Source organism: Sarcophilus harrisii, chromosome 6, assembly GCF_902635505.1.
Source record: "Sarcophilus harrisii chromosome 6, mSarHar1.11, whole genome shotgun sequence".
NCBI lineage: Eukaryota > Metazoa > Chordata > Mammalia > Dasyuromorphia > Dasyuridae > Sarcophilus > Sarcophilus harrisii.
Genome location: NC_045431.1, coordinates 253,219,538 through 253,239,660, shown reverse-complemented (window position 1 = coordinate 253,239,660; position 20,123 = coordinate 253,219,538). Strand labels below are relative to the sequence as shown.

The window sequence follows — 20,123 nt, the reverse complement described above, 5'->3', positions numbered from 1 at the left end:
AAACAAGGAAGGGTAAGGAGGAAGAAGAGGAGGAAGGAGGAAAAGACAATGATGATGTTGATGATGATGATAATGATGCACAATAATTCATAGATTTTAATGTGAGGGAAATTATTTGAATTGTACTATTTCAAAATGATTGGAGTCACATAAACCATGGAAAATTGATTTTGTAATGAATAAAGAATAAAAGTAGTTAGAAATGTAATTGTTCTAGAATTTAGAATGAAGCTACCAACTGGGGTGTGAGGAAAGATATACAGATATTTATTAGGAAATCTGGTCACAAATCTCAAATCTTTTAAAGACAAGGCATGTGGCTATGGACAATCCATGTTATATATGGACATGCAATGATATTTATATGAGCAATCTAATAAACATATATTTCTATATGTGTGTTTCATACATGTATACCTTTTTCTTGTACATATACACATCAAAGCACACATACAAATGTAGGCAATTCTTTTAAATTTTCTCTTAAATTCTGCCATTCAGGTCACCTGCTTTGTGGTTATGATAGAACACAAATGACAACTGCTACACACACACACACACACACAAACTCACTTCCCATTCAAATTATTGCCATGTCTTTGAATAAATGCTATATATAGTGTGTATATATATGTTATCATATTCAGTATTAACCAAAACTCTAAGTCCATTTGCCAGTATGTATATTTCACAAAAGAAAAATGAAATATTTTTGAAGGACTTTTGCATATGAAAGTTTCAATTACTTTGGTAATAAATAGAATACTAAGTCATGTGAAAAAGATGTCTCTTTGCCTTCTGATTGCAGACTATTCTTGTTCCTGAAGACATGAGATCCAGTGACAAATAATGCAAAATCAAAGTCAGAAGACTGAATGGATCCTCCTGGGAAGTGCACAAAATTCAGAGCTTCAGAAAACATGATACATATTCTCTGATAACATTTTTCACTTTATGTGTGACTTGTTTCCTTTTTGTACAACTGGCCTGTACTGATGCCTATGTGCTTTGTCTCATGATGTTGGCCAACAATAGGTTTTCTCTCTCTGTTTTCTCTCTTATTCATTTCTTATGGTATCACCCTGAAATCCCTGATAATATATAACATAGAAGGGTGCTATGAAGTTCTCTCTACGTGCAGCTCCACTGTCACAGTTTAGGTCCTGTTATTTGTCCTGTGTATATTTCTGTATACACAAATGCCCTCTATTTTATCTTTTGACAAAACATGGAAATATGCTATGTTATTCTGACTCCTTTTCTAATCTTTTTGATCTATATCTTTACAAATACTAAAGTAAAAATGCCATGAAGAAATTGTGGTGCATTATCTTTTTTTAAAAAAATCAATAAACATGGCAATAATTCTTAAACTATACTAGAAAAATAAAAATTATATGAAAAATGCTTGTGATTTACTAACAATGAGAAAAATACAAAGCAAAATAAGTTCAATAATTCCACAAGCAATTCTTGACTATGTCAAGAAAAAATGTAATTTTGAAAACTTTGATGCATTTTATTGCTAGAGGATCTAAAGGATGTCAGAGATAGAAGCAAAGAATATACAAAAATATTAATAGCAGAACTTTTGCAGTAGCAATGACTTGACAACAAAAGATTATTAATCTGGAGTAAGCTGTTATTAAGTATACGAAAGAAGAAACAATTCTGGATCACTGAAGACAATCCAAGGGTCAGATATGTTCAAGTAACCTTTCTGACTTACTCAGAAAGTCAGACTTCCATTAAATCCTATAAATTTGCCAATATGGAGAGAATTTGAATACCTCTAAAAATAAAACCACGAACTAGTAAAAACAGTATACTATAAAGTCTAAGACAAGGGATTTTCCTTTTTCTCAATATTTTCCTTTTTCTCAACAATATTAAGAGCAGTTCCCTGCTCCTGATTCTACTTCTCAAAGACAAGCCTCTCTGTGAAGGAAGAGGCAGTGAATTTTGTGGAAAGGAGAAACTATAAATCTGAAAGTAAACTAATTGTAAAGGAAATTTTTCCCAGAAAAATATAGGGTTAGTGAGTTGTATAAATGTGCTCAATAAGTCTACTTTTTGTTTGATGATTATTGGTCAAATTAGTTTGTTACCATTCTTGGTATAGTTGAGTTATTTATGTGTGTGAACTTGTCCTCCCGCCCTCCCTACCCCCCTCTCCCTCTCTCTTTCCCTGTCGTCTGTCTGTCTCTCTCTGTCTCTCTCTCTGTCTCTCTCTCTGTCTCTCTCTCTCTCTGTCTCTCTCTCTCTCTCTCTCTGTGTGTGTGTGTGTGTGTGTGTCTTATCTTTGTCTGTTCCTCTTCCTAACAAGCTAAACTCTGACCCCCCAAAAAGACCTTGATTACATTCCTTCTCCCTCCCTTCTTTTCCTCTCTCTCTTCCCTTCCTTCCTTCCCTCTCTTTCCTTCCTTCATTCCTTCTCTACCCCCTTCTCCCTCTGCCTCCTTTCCCCCTCCCTCCCTTCCTTCTTTCCTCTCTCCCTCCTTCCTTTCCTTCCTTTCTCCCTCCCATGCTTCTTTCTTCTCTCCCTACCTCCCTCCCTTCTTCCTTTCCTCTCTTCTTTTCTTCCTTCCTTCCTCCCTTCCTTCCTTCCTCCATTCCTCCCTCCCTTCCTCCCTTCCCCATTTCCTTCCTTCCTTCTTTAAGGTTTTCTTCCTCAACATGACTAAGATGGAAATGTTTTGCATGACTGCACACATATAGTCTACCTCAAATTGCTTGTTTTCTCAATGAAGTGTAATGGGAGAGGGTGAGGGTGAGAATTTTGAACTCAAAAAAATAAAAAAAATTATTACACATTATCAGAAAAATATTGAAATATGTTTTAAATAAACTTTGCTAACTGCTCTGTAACAGTCTTTCCATTCTTAAAACAAAGTCTGAGGTCTATTTTTCTTGTTATTGGCTAATTTATGAACAGAATAAGAAAGAATCTATTAAAAAAGTGCTATGTGCCACCCGCACTACTAAGGATTGTAGATAGCAAATTATAATACAAATACACTGTAATTAGTAACATGAGAAATTCCCTGCTTTCAAGAAGTTCACATTCTAAATGGAAGACACAACAAAAGAATGAGGGCTCAGTTTCATAATAGCTATAAAGCCTATATTGTGATTAGGAACTGAACTGCAATTAAGGAGGAAAGATAGCCAGCCATTAAGAAACTTGGGAAGATTTGACAATGTCCATAAGCACAAATGGGTCACTGTAAAATTATAAGTAATGAGTACAAGGGTCAGAGTGGAGTGGATTCCTGGGTTACTTCTAGCAGAGAAAAAAAATAGAGGAAGGGGAGGGATCAGAATTCTACTGAGAAAAGACAACCAAAATCAGATCTGAGATGGATAATAGAATTTGGTTTGAGGAAATGAAAAATTTCTGACGTTTAAGGACAGAGGCTCATAGTGGAGCTCATAGTGGGGATGTCCTTTGAAGAGATGGGACTTCACATATTTAGTTGTCTTCTCTAATTTTAATACCACCTAAATATAAAATAATCCCTCCTACACATTCAGGCAAATTCAGAAATATGCTGAAAAAGTAATCTGAATGTGTATTGGTGTGTTTGTGTTTATGCTGAGGGATATAGAATAATTTATACACATACTGCACAAAGAGATTATTATTAAGAAGATTAGATTATTTAATTTAGGTGAATATTCATGATTTGATTTTTGTAACTCTTTGGTGTTAAAATTCCTAATGATCAATCAACAACTATTTGTTACCCACTACTATGCAAATGAAAATCTGCAATCCAGCCCTAGGGAGCTAAAAAGGGATGGTGAAAGTTTATTGCTTTACCCATGAGCAGATATCTGATGTGTTAGAAGAGGATCTTGAAATTAGGTTTTTTTTTTTTTTTTTTGGCTTCAATATCAGCCCTCTCCCACGATGTATCTTTCAAAAGAATAATGAATTATAGTCTATGACTGCCTTAAAAATTAAATAGTTCTTTCAACTATTTGAAAAAACTATTTAATTTTTAAGGCAGTCATAGATTGTAAATCTTTCATCTATTTGAAAAGGGGGACTCAGAATCTAAGAGAATAAACCTCTTATCCAAGCTCATGAAAAAAGTTACAGCCTGCATTTGAAACTATGTCCTGACTCCAAATTCAGTTCTGATTTCATTTTATCATAGTTGTCTCTTCATTCAATAGCAACTTATTTTTGCATGATAACATTATTTTAAGAAGGAGAAAGTGCTACTTCAGTAAGATTAAGAATCTTCATCACTCACATTGTAGTTTAAACTACCTGATAATGATAGTATTTGGAATATAGTTAAAATTAATCAAAATGGAAAAATTATGCATAATTTACAATTTCATTCCTTATGGAAGAAGTCATATTGCCATTTGCCTTTATTGTTCAGGGTGAGGGGAGAATTGTGGAGAGCACAATTACTACCACTTTCTTCAAACTGAAACATTTAAAAACTAATTTTTATAAAGGAAACATATATATTTTCTCTCCCATTGATGTTTTGAGAGCAGGCTACATTGTGTTTGTTTTTACTTTTCATAATCATCACTTAGTTCAGTTCCTGACTCATAATATCACTAAAATTTATGGATTTGACCTGTTCTGAAGAAACTGTATGCTAAAAGGGACCTAATAAGCCTTTCAGAATACAGTATATAACCTCACAGATAATAGCATTCATGTGGTGGGTGCTAACTGCCCGAGAGGGGACAGAAGTGTCACTGAAGACCCAATTTGTTTCCTTTATGAGTTTAGCCAAGTAAAGCTAACTCTTGCATAGATTAAAGTTGAAAAAGCAAGTTAATTATTTCCTGCTGTACGTGATGTCCCTCAGTCCCTTGGAGGCTGAAAGTTCATTCCCCAAGTTCCCGAACTTTGATGCAATTACTATAAAAGCTTGATTGACTGGAAGAGACACAGTTAGCTCTAAGTATATGTGTGGATAAGGAGCCTGGGGAGAGTGAGGGATGGGAACTAAGGGCCTGCCTAGAAGTGCAAAAAACCTTTAGTTCTTGGAGAAATTTTAAGATGTGAAAAGGAAAATAGTCTTAGTTCCTTTCCTAGAAAGGATAAGAATCTTTTGTAGCATCTTTTCTGGAAAGTAGCCTTAGGATAATAACTGGACAGTGATCCCAGATTTAAAGAGAGCTGTTTTAGATCTCTTTATTAAAACAAGCAGGTGCTGAAGCCACTGAAGAAATTATGATGTGTCCACTAAGCAGTTTAGACCTGGAAGAGGATATACTGGAAGTGATGTTTTTCTGCTAACATGGAGGAGTGAGTTTTTAACTTTTTGAAGTTTTTTTCTCTACTTGTTCTGCTTCCCCAAGTAGTATCGATTCTGTACCTGAAAGTATAAATATGTATCTGTCTTTTTTGCCAACAGAGTCTGTGTAAACACTTACAGGACCCAAAGATCTGGTTCAGAATTCCATCTGTGACCCTGAAGAAGTTTAGGCAGATTTTTTTCGCTACTGTCTAGCAATCAGGACTAAGGGGAAAGTGTGAGTAGTCATATTCTACTATATTATATTCTTCTTGTTGTTTTTTATCATATTTCTGGATTGGATATGCATATCAATAATTTTGGATAAATTGTGATTCTGTTATTATTCTTTTGTCCTCAGTGTTCAGTTGGATAAAATACTTGCCTTTTTATAGGTGAGTAAAAGAGGGATTTAAAGCTATCCTCTATTAGTAATTATTATTACTATTTATTAATAATATATATTATTAGTTGTAATAATTATATTTATATTTCCATATGCCTTTAAACATATCATGTGTATTTTCAAATCCATGTGAAAATATGATGATGAGGGAGAAATGACTTGTAGATACAGTTCACACAGGAATGAAAACTTTCTCTACTGACAAATTTAGTCTGATTTAATTGATTTAATCTATCAGTATTCCCAGTTAAAATGATTTTCACAGCAACCTAGACTTGCTTCAAAACCTAAAGGAGCTAGAGAGAGATTTGTTATTTTTTTATGATATCTGCATTGGTTATTCTCTCTTTATTGCCCTTTCTTTTCATGTTTTAAACTTTTGAGATGTTTATGGGAGAGGGAAGGAGCTTAAAGTTATAACCTCCAAACAAAAACTTAGGGACAACCCATTTCATTGCAGTTCAGCCAGAGGGTACCTAAGTTAAGGAGATTTAAAAAGTTTGAAATATTTTTATAGAACCATAGAAATTATTCTTCTTCAATGGTTTTTCCCCCCTATTCACTATGATCAGATCACTTTTTTCCCCCCAGGATATTCAGTATTTGTCTATTTAGAACTCTATATTTGGATTATATTCCACTTATTCCCTATTTTTCTATTATATCATTTCAGAGGTTAAATTAACACTGGGAGACTATGGTTGCTTGCAGAAATTGTCTCCATAGAGGGAGATATAGAGGATATAATGGGAAGGAAGATAAAGGTCAAAAATGCAAAACCAAAATCTATATTTTATAGACAGTGAAGATCAATAAAGCATTAGGAGAAAGGAGAGAGATGGTAGAAACAACGATTTGAACAATTTATTAGTTACAGCTAATTTTTCTAAATGACTATTGTTTGCTGACTTTTCAGATAAATTTGATGAGTTTCTACATCAGCATAAAATCCCTGTCGCTTTTGCTCTAAATTTGCCTGTCTCTCTACCTGTCACTTTGACTTTGTGTATATACTTCTATCTCTTTTAGTTATCACAGCCTCTGTGTGTATATAAATATATAAATATTTATATAATCTAGACACACACATATATATGTATGTGAAATATACAAACATATATATGAATATATTTGTATGTGTAAATTCATATAAATATAGATATGAATTTAAAAATAAGTATAGATATATAAAATTTTGATTATAATAAGAGATAGAAATGTATATGTATATATATATACATATATATATATAAAACCAAACTATATATATTATGTATTTATAAACATACATGTATATATATACCACATAATAATGTAATATAACACATAACATAAGTGTATTTTACATGCATACACATAAGCACATGTGTATGCATATATGTATGTACACATTTATGTGTGTGTATATATATATATATGCATTGCATTTATGTTGTTAGCAGAGGTATCATTATTTTTATCCTACATATATATTGGGACAATTGAGGCACAGCTAGATTAAGTAACTTGATTAACTTCTCAAACCATTTAACAGATTCATAAATCCCTGAGATTTCTCTCAGATTCATGTCATTTTCTCTATATCTCCAATTTCATCTTTAAGAGGACTTCACTGACAAAGGCAGAGTTGCTTTAGCAAAGACAGTCCCTACCTCTCTTATAACCTAAAAACTAGTTTACAGACATTTCTATTTTAATAATTCTTTGTATTTAATAGGTTTTCAATTAATATTTGATGTTTCTAAGACAACTCTAGAAAGGAAGATTTTATCTATAGAATATCACAGATGCTCAGAAAACTAAATAAAGTAAAAGACATAGAGAAGAAGACACACTTCCATCTTCCATTTTTATTTGTGAGAACTAGAATACTTCCATTCAGTTTCCCTTAAAATGGAGAACAAGGAATGTCATATTTTAATTAACAAATATAATACACAAAAATAATATACAAAGTTATATTTTGTTGAGAGGAGGGAGAGCACTAAAGTGGATGGTGGAAAAATGTATATGTATGTATATATTATGCATGTGTTTCTATATCTGTCTTTTTTGGGGGGTGTATCTCCCTCTTCCATCTGTGTGAATATGTGTGTATGTTTGTGTGTGTAAATGAAAGGAGAAAGGAAGAGGAAATACTCTGAAAATGGGTGAGAAGAAAGAGAAAAAAGTAAAATGACGTGTAGACACTGAAAGATAAGGAAAGAGGAAGACTATTGCAACAGCTATGTAAGTTCCCTAGCTGAGTTTACAGGATCACAAATTTATTATTGGAAAGGATGCTTGAAATCATCTGGTGAGATTTTCTGCTTTCCAAATGGGGAAAATGAGATTTATAGAAACTGAGGAATCCACACTAATCACAGAAGTAAGTCACTCCAAAAAGTCATGTCCCCTAATTAGCCCTCCTCCACTGTTTTGAGACTGTAACCAGGATGACAAAAAGACTTCTCTCAATGGAATATAATATTTCTTGGACTGAAGAAGAAATTATAAGTAGCTGATCAATTGTATGAGAAGACAGTGACTAGGAGGTTGGAGGTAGTAGAAAATGAATAGTCAAACTCTCCATTTCAAGTATCATAATTTTCTTATTTTCTTAGCTCCTTTTATATCTACCCCTTTCCTTAAGTACCTTATAGTATCTCTAGCTTGTTCAGGAAAAAGTAGTAAGGATCTAGGACTTAAGTAGTTGCCTGATTTTTATCCCTTGGGTCAAAAATACTTAAGTTTCAATTTGAAATTAAAAGATATTCTGAAGATTTTTTCATTTACAAACTATATCTGTTATCATTTCTCCCTCACTTATTTCATAATGTGAGCTCTCTGATTTTCCCCTACAATTGTTTCTCCTCTTTTGCCATATTCTTATTTTTAGAATACATATTTGTCCCGCTATCTCTCTCTCCTATTTCTTTCTATTCTGACCTTTTTTTCTTTCTTTCTTTTTTCTTTCTCTTTCTCTTTCCTTCCTTCCTTCCTTCCTTCCTTCCTTCCTTCCTTCCTTCCTTCCTTCCTTCCTCTCTCTCTCTCTTCCTCTCCCCCCCATCTCTCTGCCTCTTTCTCTATCTCTCTTTCACTATATATGTATCCCTGTCTCTGTCTCCATCTTTCTCTCTGTCTTTCTCTCCTGTCTCTTTTTCTATCTGTTTCTCTGTCTCTGTCTCCATTTCTCCTTTTTTTCTATTTTACTTTCTCTTTTGAATTCAAAATATGATATCACTGTACTATTAATCCCTACAAAACTTTTCACTCAATCTTTTTTTAATTGTCTAGAAAAGATTGAATTCATATTTTAAAGAAATAAAAATGAAACAATGGTTGATGACAATTGTTTTTTTTTAGATTACATCAAATTAATATAATTAATTAGGATTGTAGATTTGGAAAATGGGGTAGTGTCTTTGAAGTCTATTTGCTTGACAGTTATGTTCCCTTGAGGAAACTCAGTCATGCAGAGATCAAGTAACAAGGTCAAATAGGTAGTAAAGGACAGAACTAAATTCTGAACCCAGAGCTGTAATTATAATTCAGAGTGAAACTTTTCTGGGGGGAGGGGGTGGTGAGGGAAGTGAAGTGCAGAATGTATGTTAAATGCCAATTTGCTTTTATTTGGATATGCGGATTTGTGATTTCTGTACAGAGTGGGGCTTCTAAACTGTTTCCACTTGCAATCAATTTTTCTCCAAAAAAATGTGTACATGATACTAGGTATATATAGGGATATAAAATAGCTATACAAATCAAATATTTACTGATTAAAAATCATAATTTCACAACTGCTGTGTTCAGTTATGAGGCCCCTTATTGGAGTCTTGAACCACAGATTAAGAAGCTTTAGTATAGAGAACTTTTATTGTAGAAGCATCTTAAATTTATGCTTGTGGATGAATCAGTTTAGAGAGTTTTGGGGAGTGTTGAGAGATTAAGTGATCTGCCCCTCATTATACAGCTACAGCTTATCAGCATTGAGAATTAAAAAAAACATCTTGCTGATGGAGATTTGTGCCTATGATAACTAAGCCACCCCCTCCCTTGCCTTTCACAATATTAACATATAAGGACATATGTACCTGTATATAAGGAGAAGGTAGCTAAAATCCATTTTGATGGCAAACATGTTTCATTGTTAGCATGCACATACACAGAAAACACATCCAGTCATTCGTTGACTGGTACTTCTGAATATTAAATAATGCTGGACATTTTCAGGCAGCTAAGTGAAATAGTAGATAAAATACTGGATTTAAAATTACGAAAATCAGAGTTCGAATCTTGTTTTGGAAACTTACTACATCTATGTCTTACATAAGTAACTTCACTTTTTGTCAGTTTGTTCTTTAAATACAAATCAGATAGATCAGCTCAGTGGGATGCCCATTTTTATATTCTTTCTCTGGCATGTCATAATTAGAAGATATAAGGAACTTTGTGTACATGTATGTTCACGAAGATGTGTTCTGTGTTAACATCATAAATTCATATAAACATACAATGACCTTGATTGCTGGAAAAAATTTAGAATTTTGTGTACAAAATACATGGAATGTATAGTGTAGAATATAATAGACTATGATTGTCTTCCTTTTGAACCCAAAACAGTTAAGCTGTTGAAGATTATAGATAAATACATCAACATAAATATTGAAATCAAGGAATAATTTCCTATTGTGTGACTTTACATGTTCTCCAATGTTTTTGTTAAAACTCTTTTGTTAAAAATCTCTCAGTTCTTTTTGTTTTTACCTCTAAAATATTTTGTATTATCTTATGTATATATTTTTTTCTTAATTGTGAATGTGTTAGATTTCCTGTCTATAACATAAACTCTATGAGGTCAGAGATAGCTTCCTACTTTGTCTTGAACATTTTCCTTTTCATAATTATATGTATTTTCAACAGTATAATCAACTACCTGTATGGAGACTAATTAAACAATGCAACAATGCATATTAACAAATTGTGTATAAGTTCATAATGTTTTATACATTTAGAAATTTATTGTTTGTTCTTCACTCTAGAAGAACAATATGACATAAGGAAAGTAATGCTATATTTTGTGAGTGAATTGGATTTAAGTGAGAGAGGGTTGTACAAAGTAACTCATTCTCTCCTCTAGAGCCATCTGGGTCCAGTGGCAAGATATAGATCGGGAAGAATAAAGTCGTTTATGATGCTTAGAAATTAAAGGAAGGAATCAAAGAAATTATTGATTGTAATCCTCTTGCTTTGCATGTGAATGAACTAAGGCACATAAAAGTAAATTAATCTGTCTAATCTTACAAAAGTAGTAAATGATTTAGTTAGTTCTTGAACTTACTACATTTGATTTCAAATATAGCATGCAGTACCATGCAATTAGAGATTTTTTTTTTTTTAGTGAATCAAGAATTTTAATGTTTGTCTCATGATTCATCACAGAATACTTAAACATATGTCTTCCTTACCTCAAGGTCATTACTCTCTTTACTACAATTATGTATACAATTATATTTTTCTCACCTTATAATTAATAATCTGTTAAAGTCTTTGAGTTTGTTTTCATGATGCTTTTCTTTGAATTTTTCCTTTTAGGTAATTTTCACTTGGATCCTGCCTATATCCACAAAAATGATGAAAATACAGAACAACGTGACTGAATTTGTCCTCCTTGGGCTGACTCAGGACCCACAAAAGCGAAAAGTTGTATTTGTTGTTTTCTCAGTTTTCTACCTATTTACTATTTTGGGGAACCTTCTCATTGTTGTGACCATCAAGAGCAGCCCCACGCTTGGATCCCCTATGTATTACTTCCTGTCTTACTTGTCTCTTGCAGATGCCTGCTTCTCTACTACCACAGCCCCCAGGCTTATAATAGACAGTGTCTCTAAGAATCAGACCATCTCTTTCAATGATTGCATGACCCAGGTATTTGCAGCCCATTTTTTTGGCTGCATGGAGATTTTTCTCCTTGTCCTCATGGCATATGATCGCTATGTGGCCATCTGCAAACCTCTGCATTATTCAAATATCATAAGTCGTAGAGTCTGTGTCATATTGGTGTTCTTGGCTTGGGTGGGCTCATGTATTCACTCCACAGCCCAAATCTTTCTTGCTTTAAGTTTGCCCTTTTGTGGCCCCAATTTGATTGACCATTATTTCTGTGACTTGCAACCCTTACTGAGACTGGCCTGTACAGACACATTTGTAGTAAATATCCTTATCATCTCCAATAGTGGAGTTATATGTATGGTAAGCTTTGTGTTGCTAATGATATCCTATATTGTTATTCTATACTCTCTGAGAAATCAGAGCTCAGAAGGAAAGCGCAAAGCCTTGTCTACCTGTACCTCCCACATCATTGTAGTCATTATTTTCTTTGTACCGTGCATATTCATATACACTCGGCCTCCAACCACTTTCCCCGTGGACAAGTTAGTATCTGTATTTTACACAATTGGTACTCCCTTACTCAACCCTTTGATATATACTCTGAGAAACAAGGATGTAAAAGATGCCATGAAGAAGTTATGGAAGAACATTAGAGGAACTTAGATGAGTGACCACCTAGCAACCAATATATGAAAGTCTTAAGTCAGTTCTTTTTTGAGATAAAAGATTTGCATCTACTTGGCTGGGCAGGCTTGAGGGTAATTTTGATATTCAGGGAGAAATGCATGCAACTTTATCTCAGTGACTTTATATCCAGATCTTCCCAGAAGCTGGAAGACAATTTGTCAGGTTTGATCATTATTTCAGGGTCAGGTAGTGATATGAGGTATCAGAAGGAATAATTGGATATTAAAGTCCTCTAGAATTCATATTCATATTCTCTCTCTCTTTCTCTCTTTCTCTCTATCTCTCTCTCCTTCCCTCCCTCTATTTTTATGAGACTTATGACAAAAATATACATTTCTTTTACTGTTGTGTGATGCCAATTTTTTCTCATTTCAAAGTATCCTTGGGTAATCCTTGATTTACCTAATTGCTAATAAAACAGTTTTTGACTCTTTAGAGTCATTTTTTTTATAATATAAATAGAGATTGCTCTCTGAACCAAGCAAAACGAGTTTGTCTTCTTCAGAGATAAATGGTACAGAACACTGTATTATTCACTAAAACAACCAAATAAAAAACAAACATGAACATCACATGTGTTATCTTCTTTAATGCTTATAATTGCATGCTACTCTATATGGCATGGTTTATGGACTTATCACAATTTGAAATGTTCTTTGGTTGGTTCATGTTCATAGTATCAACATTTTGGAGCTGGGAACTTCAAGATCATCAAGTCAAAAATTTTTCTTTATACCAATAAGAAAATAGGAAGTCACATGATCTGTATATATTGGAGGAATTACTTTAACCTCTATCTTCCTACTCTAAGATTATAAAACCTTGTTTCTTAGCCTTCCTGAATTTCTTTTTAAGTGCTATAATTATGATTTTTCTATAAGCCTCAGCATTTATAAGAAGATTTGATTTTCGGGAGATACTAAGTTCAGGAGGGAACTCCCATCTCAAACCTTTTCAAACTCCCTGAAAATGTACCTCCAAACAGAATTTTAGCACTTGCTTATCATAAATGAATGGAGGGTTACTTTAGGTCTACCTTGTGAAGACCGCGTATTTTAAAATCAGCTGGAGTCAGGAATTCAGGTTAGGGGAAAATCGTCAGTCTTTATTCTCAGTGAAGAAAGATCAGAAATGGAAGAGAATGGGCAATAGCAATGTGTGCAGCTGAGTCAAGAAGCTAGCTAGACCAGAAGCCACACGACCAGCAGCTACGAGCATAGAACCCAGGCACAATCTCTCCCAGCCTCTCTTCCTGTCTCCCTGCCTCCACCCACCAAAATCATCATTTCCTATACAACACATCAGGACTTACACAGAGAGTGGGCGGGGGCCATTCTTTATCCAAGCATATATATTAATATAGTCCAATTACTATTTAGCCTCACGTACTTGGGACCTCAGTGCATCAACTCAAGCCTCAATGCATTACACTACCTAAGCAACCTAATTGAGCAAATAACAAATAACAAATATGGGCTATGCCCATAGATGTGTATGTGTATTTGTATATTTATGTGATTCTGTGTATGTTTAGAAGTGTATTTTTTTATATAAAAGAGTTTACTGGGAAGATGAGAGTGAAGGGGATCAAATATAGGGGTACGCTGAGGTTATATGAACTAAGCATATGGAAAACCTGAATTTCACTGAATATTTCTGTGTAAAAATGCATAAATAGTTTCACGATAGCATTAGATTATTGAGAATAAATAAATGAGGTGATTGGGATACATATTCCCTAAGATTATTTGAATATTTAAAACTATGGTTCTTAAACAAGAGTATTCTCTTAATGTTTTTCATTATTTTGGGGATACCAGATTTATCCTATTTCCATTAATAATTTATTAAACATAGCTCAAGCAAGCTGTTGATAATTTATTATTAAAGTTTCAGTATGAGCTTGTAAGCCTCAGAAATCTGCAAATACCATAAATCACATCTTAATTCATTTTTGGTTGTCTAGACTAAATAAAATCATGGAAAATATCTATATTTCAGATCACATTTTTTCTCTTTTTTATAATAAGTTTTTTTTTCAAAATACTTGAGAAGATAGTTCTCAACATTCACCCTTGCAAAATCATGTGTTCCAAATTTTTCTCCCTTCCTCTCTCTCCCTCCTCCCCTAGACAGCACATAATCCAATATAGGCTAAACACGTGCAATTCTTCTAAATATATTTCCCATCATACTGAACAGTAAAAATCAAATCAAAAGGGGAAAATGTGAAAGAATAAAAAAGCAGGCAAACAACAACAACATTGGTTAAAAAAAAAAGTATGTTGTGTTCCACATTCAGTCCCAATACTCCTCTCTCTGGATGCAGATGGCTCTTGCATCACAAGTCTATTAGAATTTACTTGAATCACTCATTATTGGAAAGAACAAAGTCCATCAACAGTTGATCATCATATAATCTTATTGCTACTGTTTACAACGTTCTCTTTGTTCTACTCACTTCACTTATCATCAGTTCATGTAAGGTTCTCGATGCCTTTTTGAAATCATTGTGCTACTCATTTATCAAACAATAATATTCCATTACATTCATAAACCATAACATATTCAGCCATTCCCTGATTGTCATCCACTCAGTTTCCAGGTCCTTGCCACTACGAAAAGGGGAGCTGCAAACTTTTTACACGTGTGGGTTCTTTTCCTTTTTTCTGATCTCTTTGGGACATTGGTCCAATAAAGACACTGCTGGATTAAAGGGTATGCACAGTTTGATAGCCCTTTTGGGCATAGTTCCACTTTGCTCTCTAGAATGTTTGCATCAGTTCACAACTCTACCAACAATATATTAGTGTCCCAGTTTCCCCACATTCCCTCCAACATTTACAATTATCCTTTCCTGTCACCTTGGCCAATCTGAGAGGTGTGTGGTGGTATCTCAGATATGTCTTAATGTCCATTTCTCTAATAAATAGTGATTTAGAACATTTTTTCATAAGACTAGAAATGGCTTTAATTCTTTCATTTGAAAATGTTTTGTTCATATCCTCTGGCCATTTATCAATTTGATAATGGTTTATATTCTTATAAATTTGAGTCAATTCTCTATATGTTTTAGATATGAGACATTTATGAGAAATTATATATGTAAATTTTCCCCAAGTTTTCTGCTTCCCTACTAATCTTGCCTGCACTGGTTTTGTTGTTACAAAAACTTTTTAAAATTTAATACGGTGAAAAATATTTATTTGACATTTCAAATGTTCTCTAGTTCTTCTTTACTTACAAAATTCCTGTTTTCTCCACAGATCTTAGTGGCAGAATATCTGTATTTCTACTAATTTGCTTCTAGTATCACCTTTATGTGTAAACCATGAACCCTTTTTCATTATAATTCAAAATTAAAAGTGCCTGGTGTATATATCGTTTTTATTTCTCCCAGAGAGCTACTTAATCATTTATCAACACAATGCTGTTCCATTTAATTTAATTAAATTTCTCCTCAAAAAATCTCATAAATCCTAATTCCAAAAGTTTTATAGGAAGAAAGCTGTGAAATGTCCTGTCTATTTCATAGAAATAAACTTGTGAAGAATGCCATGTGATGAGAGAAGGAATGGAGATGGTTCTTGATACGACTTTTTCATAATTTATTTAATTAATTATTCCATTCTCATAAATATGTCTTATGTCAAAAAAGTCTGTATGCTGAAGAACAAGAATCTTCATTTTCTAACTTTTTAAAGGACTGAATTAGTCCAAAATTTATAAAAACACAATTTCAAGTATTGAACAGAAAGCTATTTTTGGAATTGGTCTTACTATTTATTCTGGGAGAAAAAAAAAACAATACATTGAAATTCACCTGAAGTGAGGAAAGATCCAATTGCATATATGAAATTATTAAATTGGCAGATAGGCTTGTTCTTTATATTCACAGAGTAAACTTCTTGAAATACCTGTTTTGGAGGCTAATTGTGATGATGATGGTGATGATAAAACAGCCAGAGATGTAAGTGTTGTATTTACAAATCCTTTATTGTGATATATGTGATCCATGCAACTCTATGAGAAATTGTGTTATCATTACCATTCTCCTCCTCCTCCTCATTCCCTTTTTTCTAATGAATTGACTAAGGCAAACAGAGGGTACTTTTGTGTTTTTATTTTTAACATACCTAAGGCCACAGAGCTTATAAGTATCGGTCAAAAGATTCAAACCCAAGGCTTCCAGACTCCAAGACATTCACTGTGCCACCTAGGACCCTACTATAAAATCTTCTTTGAAAGTCATATTACTGGATTTTTTGAGTAAGAAAGACATCATCTGAAACATAGGCAGGCACTGAAGGCCTCCATGGAATATTTCTTCCTTTTAAAAAGAATAAAACAAGACTAATCAGGAAAAAAAAAAAAAAAACACTAGACATAAAATGGCAGTGAGTTAGTTTCACAGGAACAAATCCTGCTTGATTACAAAGGTTCCAAAAAAACAATTAACTTCTCCCCAAAGTTGATACATCTTACCTATAGATCAGTTTGTGGTACAAAAAGTGATATTTCCCAGTTCCCTTTTGCTTGATCTCTATCATTTTCCTATTGTCTTTGATGACAGTAGAAATTGGAGAGCTAGATGCCTTTCTGCTTTTTTCCTGCACATCTTCCTGGTCTCCAGTATTTTATAGGAAGAGGATAAACACTCCATTGTATTAGGCTTTCACCACTAACATAAAGGGGAAGACATAATTACATTAAATTTCTGACCTTATTTACTGCTTTGGGGAAAGAAGAATATCAATATTCATGTTCCAAGTTTTTGCTTCTTCACAGACTGCCCAAGGCTCTGAAAGAATTCCACTATAATTTCTTGTATAAGTGACACTGAAAATATCTCTAAACTTTTCACTTAATAATTAATAAACTCTTCTCTGTTCATACTCCCTTAATCCCAGTGATGCTGAATTACTATAGGTCATCATTCAATCCTCATATCCTGCCTCCCATTACTTGATTCCCAATTGGTTATTGTTACATCACTGCTTTCCTCAACGCTACTGATAAATGACCCATTTAACTAAAGAAATTTACTTAATATAATGTATGATCAAAGAATCACACACGTAAAACCCAAAGATACTCTAGACATTGTTGAATATAATTTCTTCCTTTTACAGATAAAATAATTGAGACCTAAAAATATAAAATATCCAAATTCTCCAAAGTATCAGGACTTGCACTGGAACATAGGTCTTCTAGCTCAAAATGTCAAACTCTTTCCACTGAAATATACAGTTATTCAGCACGACAACTCTGACTCTTAGGGGAAAAGGGAAGGGAATGAATGAGGGGATTTGAAAACACATTTACAATAAAATTTTTTTTAAAAAATGATAAAATGTTGTTAAATAGTAATGTATGAGTTAATTTTAGTTGATTTAGCTAAACATATTTGGTTGATATGTATCACTATATTTATATCTATCCTATATTTATATCTATCATGTATCTATCATTCCATCATATAAATATCATATTTATCATCTTTTATTCTATGTATCTATCTGTCCACCCATTTCTCTATCTTTCTTATTGATACTTTCTATTTATCTCTCTCTCTCTTCACACACATACACACACACACACACACACACACACACACATATAATGTATATTTCCAACTATGTTTTAGATGTGAACTATCAATACAATATTCCACTAAGTGACTCAATTGATAGAGCACAGTACCTGGAGTCAAAAAGACCTAAGAACAAATGCAGATTCAGACATGATCTGTGTGACACTGAGTAAAACAACTTAATTTCTATCTGCCTTACTTTCTACATATATATAAAAATAAAAGCAAGTAGTTCCTAGAAATTTTAGATTTAGTAAAATGATATATGTAAAGTGCTTTCCATACCTTCATGCATAACATAAATATTAGTGGCTATTATTAGGCATCCAACAGCATGTATTGAATGAAATTCATGACTCCACCTTTATAATTAGAATAAAATAAAACAGAATAAAGAATCAAATAAGGAAGAACAAAAACGAACTTATTTTAGGCAATGCTTTTTCCTAAATAGAAAAGTACTATTTGTTATGTTATATTGTAAACTCTTCGAAGGCAGGAACTCTCTTTTACCTCTTTTTCTATTTTTAGTGCTTAGAACAGTGTCTGCCATATGCCTAGTGTTTAATAATTGCTCATTGATTGATTCATTAATGGATTGATAATATTACAGTCTTACACAGAACCGCATAGGTCATCTAGTTCAACCAAAGCTGAGCTAAATCCCATAACTAATAGTTCTTAAACTTTTGGATCTCAGGGATCTTTTTCTGTCATAAAATGTATTAAAATCCCTAAAGAATTTTTGTTTATGCAGGTTATACCTATCAATATTATGGCACTGCAGATTTAAACTGATAACTTAAAACATTTATTAATTCATTTGAATATAAAATAATAAATCTACTGCATGTTAGCATAAATATTTTAAATGAAAATTATATTTTGCAAAAAATAAAATAAAACAAAAAATAGTGAAAATTTAATATTGCTTCCTCGCCCCAATCTAATTAATGGCTATATTAATAGAAGAAATTAAATTCTATCTACTTCTTTATCCAACCCACAGGGACATATTTTTGTGGTTGAAGTATTTGACCTCACACAGTAAGCAGTTGCAAAAGGAAGAAGTATTTTATTTTTCTAAATTTGTGACTCCCCTGAAGGAGTTTCCCAAACCCCTAGAGTCCATATGCCACATTTTAAAACCCAATGCCCTATGTACAATAACTGAGAGTAGATCATTTAGACTTTTCTTGAAGATGCTAAGTAAAGCAAAATTCACCATCTCCCAAACCAATCTAGTTGGATGTGGGATAGCTCTAATTGCTAATATTTCCTTGGGGAAGGACATGTCCGAGGTTCCTCATGTTTTATTTCATCCATTTTAAATATACTTGCAGGTGATACTAGAAATACTAGAAAAGCATCCCTGCAGATTTGGTGATGGAAGGAATTTGAAAAGAAATGTATAATTCAGTTTGGCTTTTATTAAGTTAGTAAGAAAAAAAAAAAAGACTTTGCTCTTTTTCAGAGTAAAGATCCTAATTACACCATGCTTTCGAAGCTGAAGATCCTCCTCATTTTGCCAATTTCATGACCTATTTTTTCAGGAAGAAACAGAAGAATTAAGGATACCCAGCCTCGGAAGATATCTGGTGAGGTGAAAGAAATTACATGGTGAATTATGATATTGTAAAAGGAGGCTAAAAACATGTATGGTTTGGAACTAATGGCATTTAAAATCTTTTTTCATCCCTAAGATAAAATTATTTTGGAGTAGAATTGCATATTGGTACTCTCGTTTTATTTTTTCTCAAATTCACATAAACATTTTAACATATGTTTTATTAAAATTTGAATTCCAAATTCTCTTCCTCTCTCTCTTTTTCCTTTCCTCCTTGATAAGGCAAGTAACTTAATGTAGTTTAAATGTATGTGGCATTATGCAAAACACATTTCCAAATTGGTCATATATGGACAAAATAAGTAAAAAAAAATTAATATATTTTGATTTACATTCAAATTTTATCAGATTTTTCTCTAGGCAGAGACAACATTTTTCATCATGTCTTTTAAATGAATAATTTATTTTAAAAATGCTTCCCAATGATATTCTTTTTTCCTGTAAAAAAGCAAGTGGTGGGAGCTCTGACACTCCAATCCAGAATTTTTAAAATTCTTTTTCTTTCTCATTTATAGAGAGAAAATGTCATATAGTACATAGAGTACTGAGTTTAGAATTAAGATCTCAATTAGAATCCCATTCTTGAAACTTATTATGGTCAATGATTAGGTCATTACCCAATAACCTAATCATTCTGATTCTCACCTTTATCATTTACAAAATTTT

General features: G+C 32.9%; 1 protein-coding gene across 1 annotated transcript; it reads left to right on the top strand.

Annotated features, from left to right (window-relative positions):
- The first annotated feature begins 4,823 nt into the window (after nt 1-4,823).
- LOC100927965 (olfactory receptor 4C11-like) lies at nt 4,824-12,548 on the top strand. The gene is made up of 3 exons (XM_012552638.2): nt 4,824-5,284; nt 5,394-5,511; nt 11,254-12,548. The coding sequence occupies exon 3, from the start codon at nt 11,290-11,292 to the stop codon at nt 12,211-12,213; it is 924 nt and encodes a 307-aa protein (XP_012408092.1). The 5' UTR covers nt 4,824-5,284; nt 5,394-5,511; nt 11,254-11,289; the 3' UTR covers nt 12,214-12,548.
- Nucleotides 12,549-20,123: the final 7,575 nt, after the last annotated feature.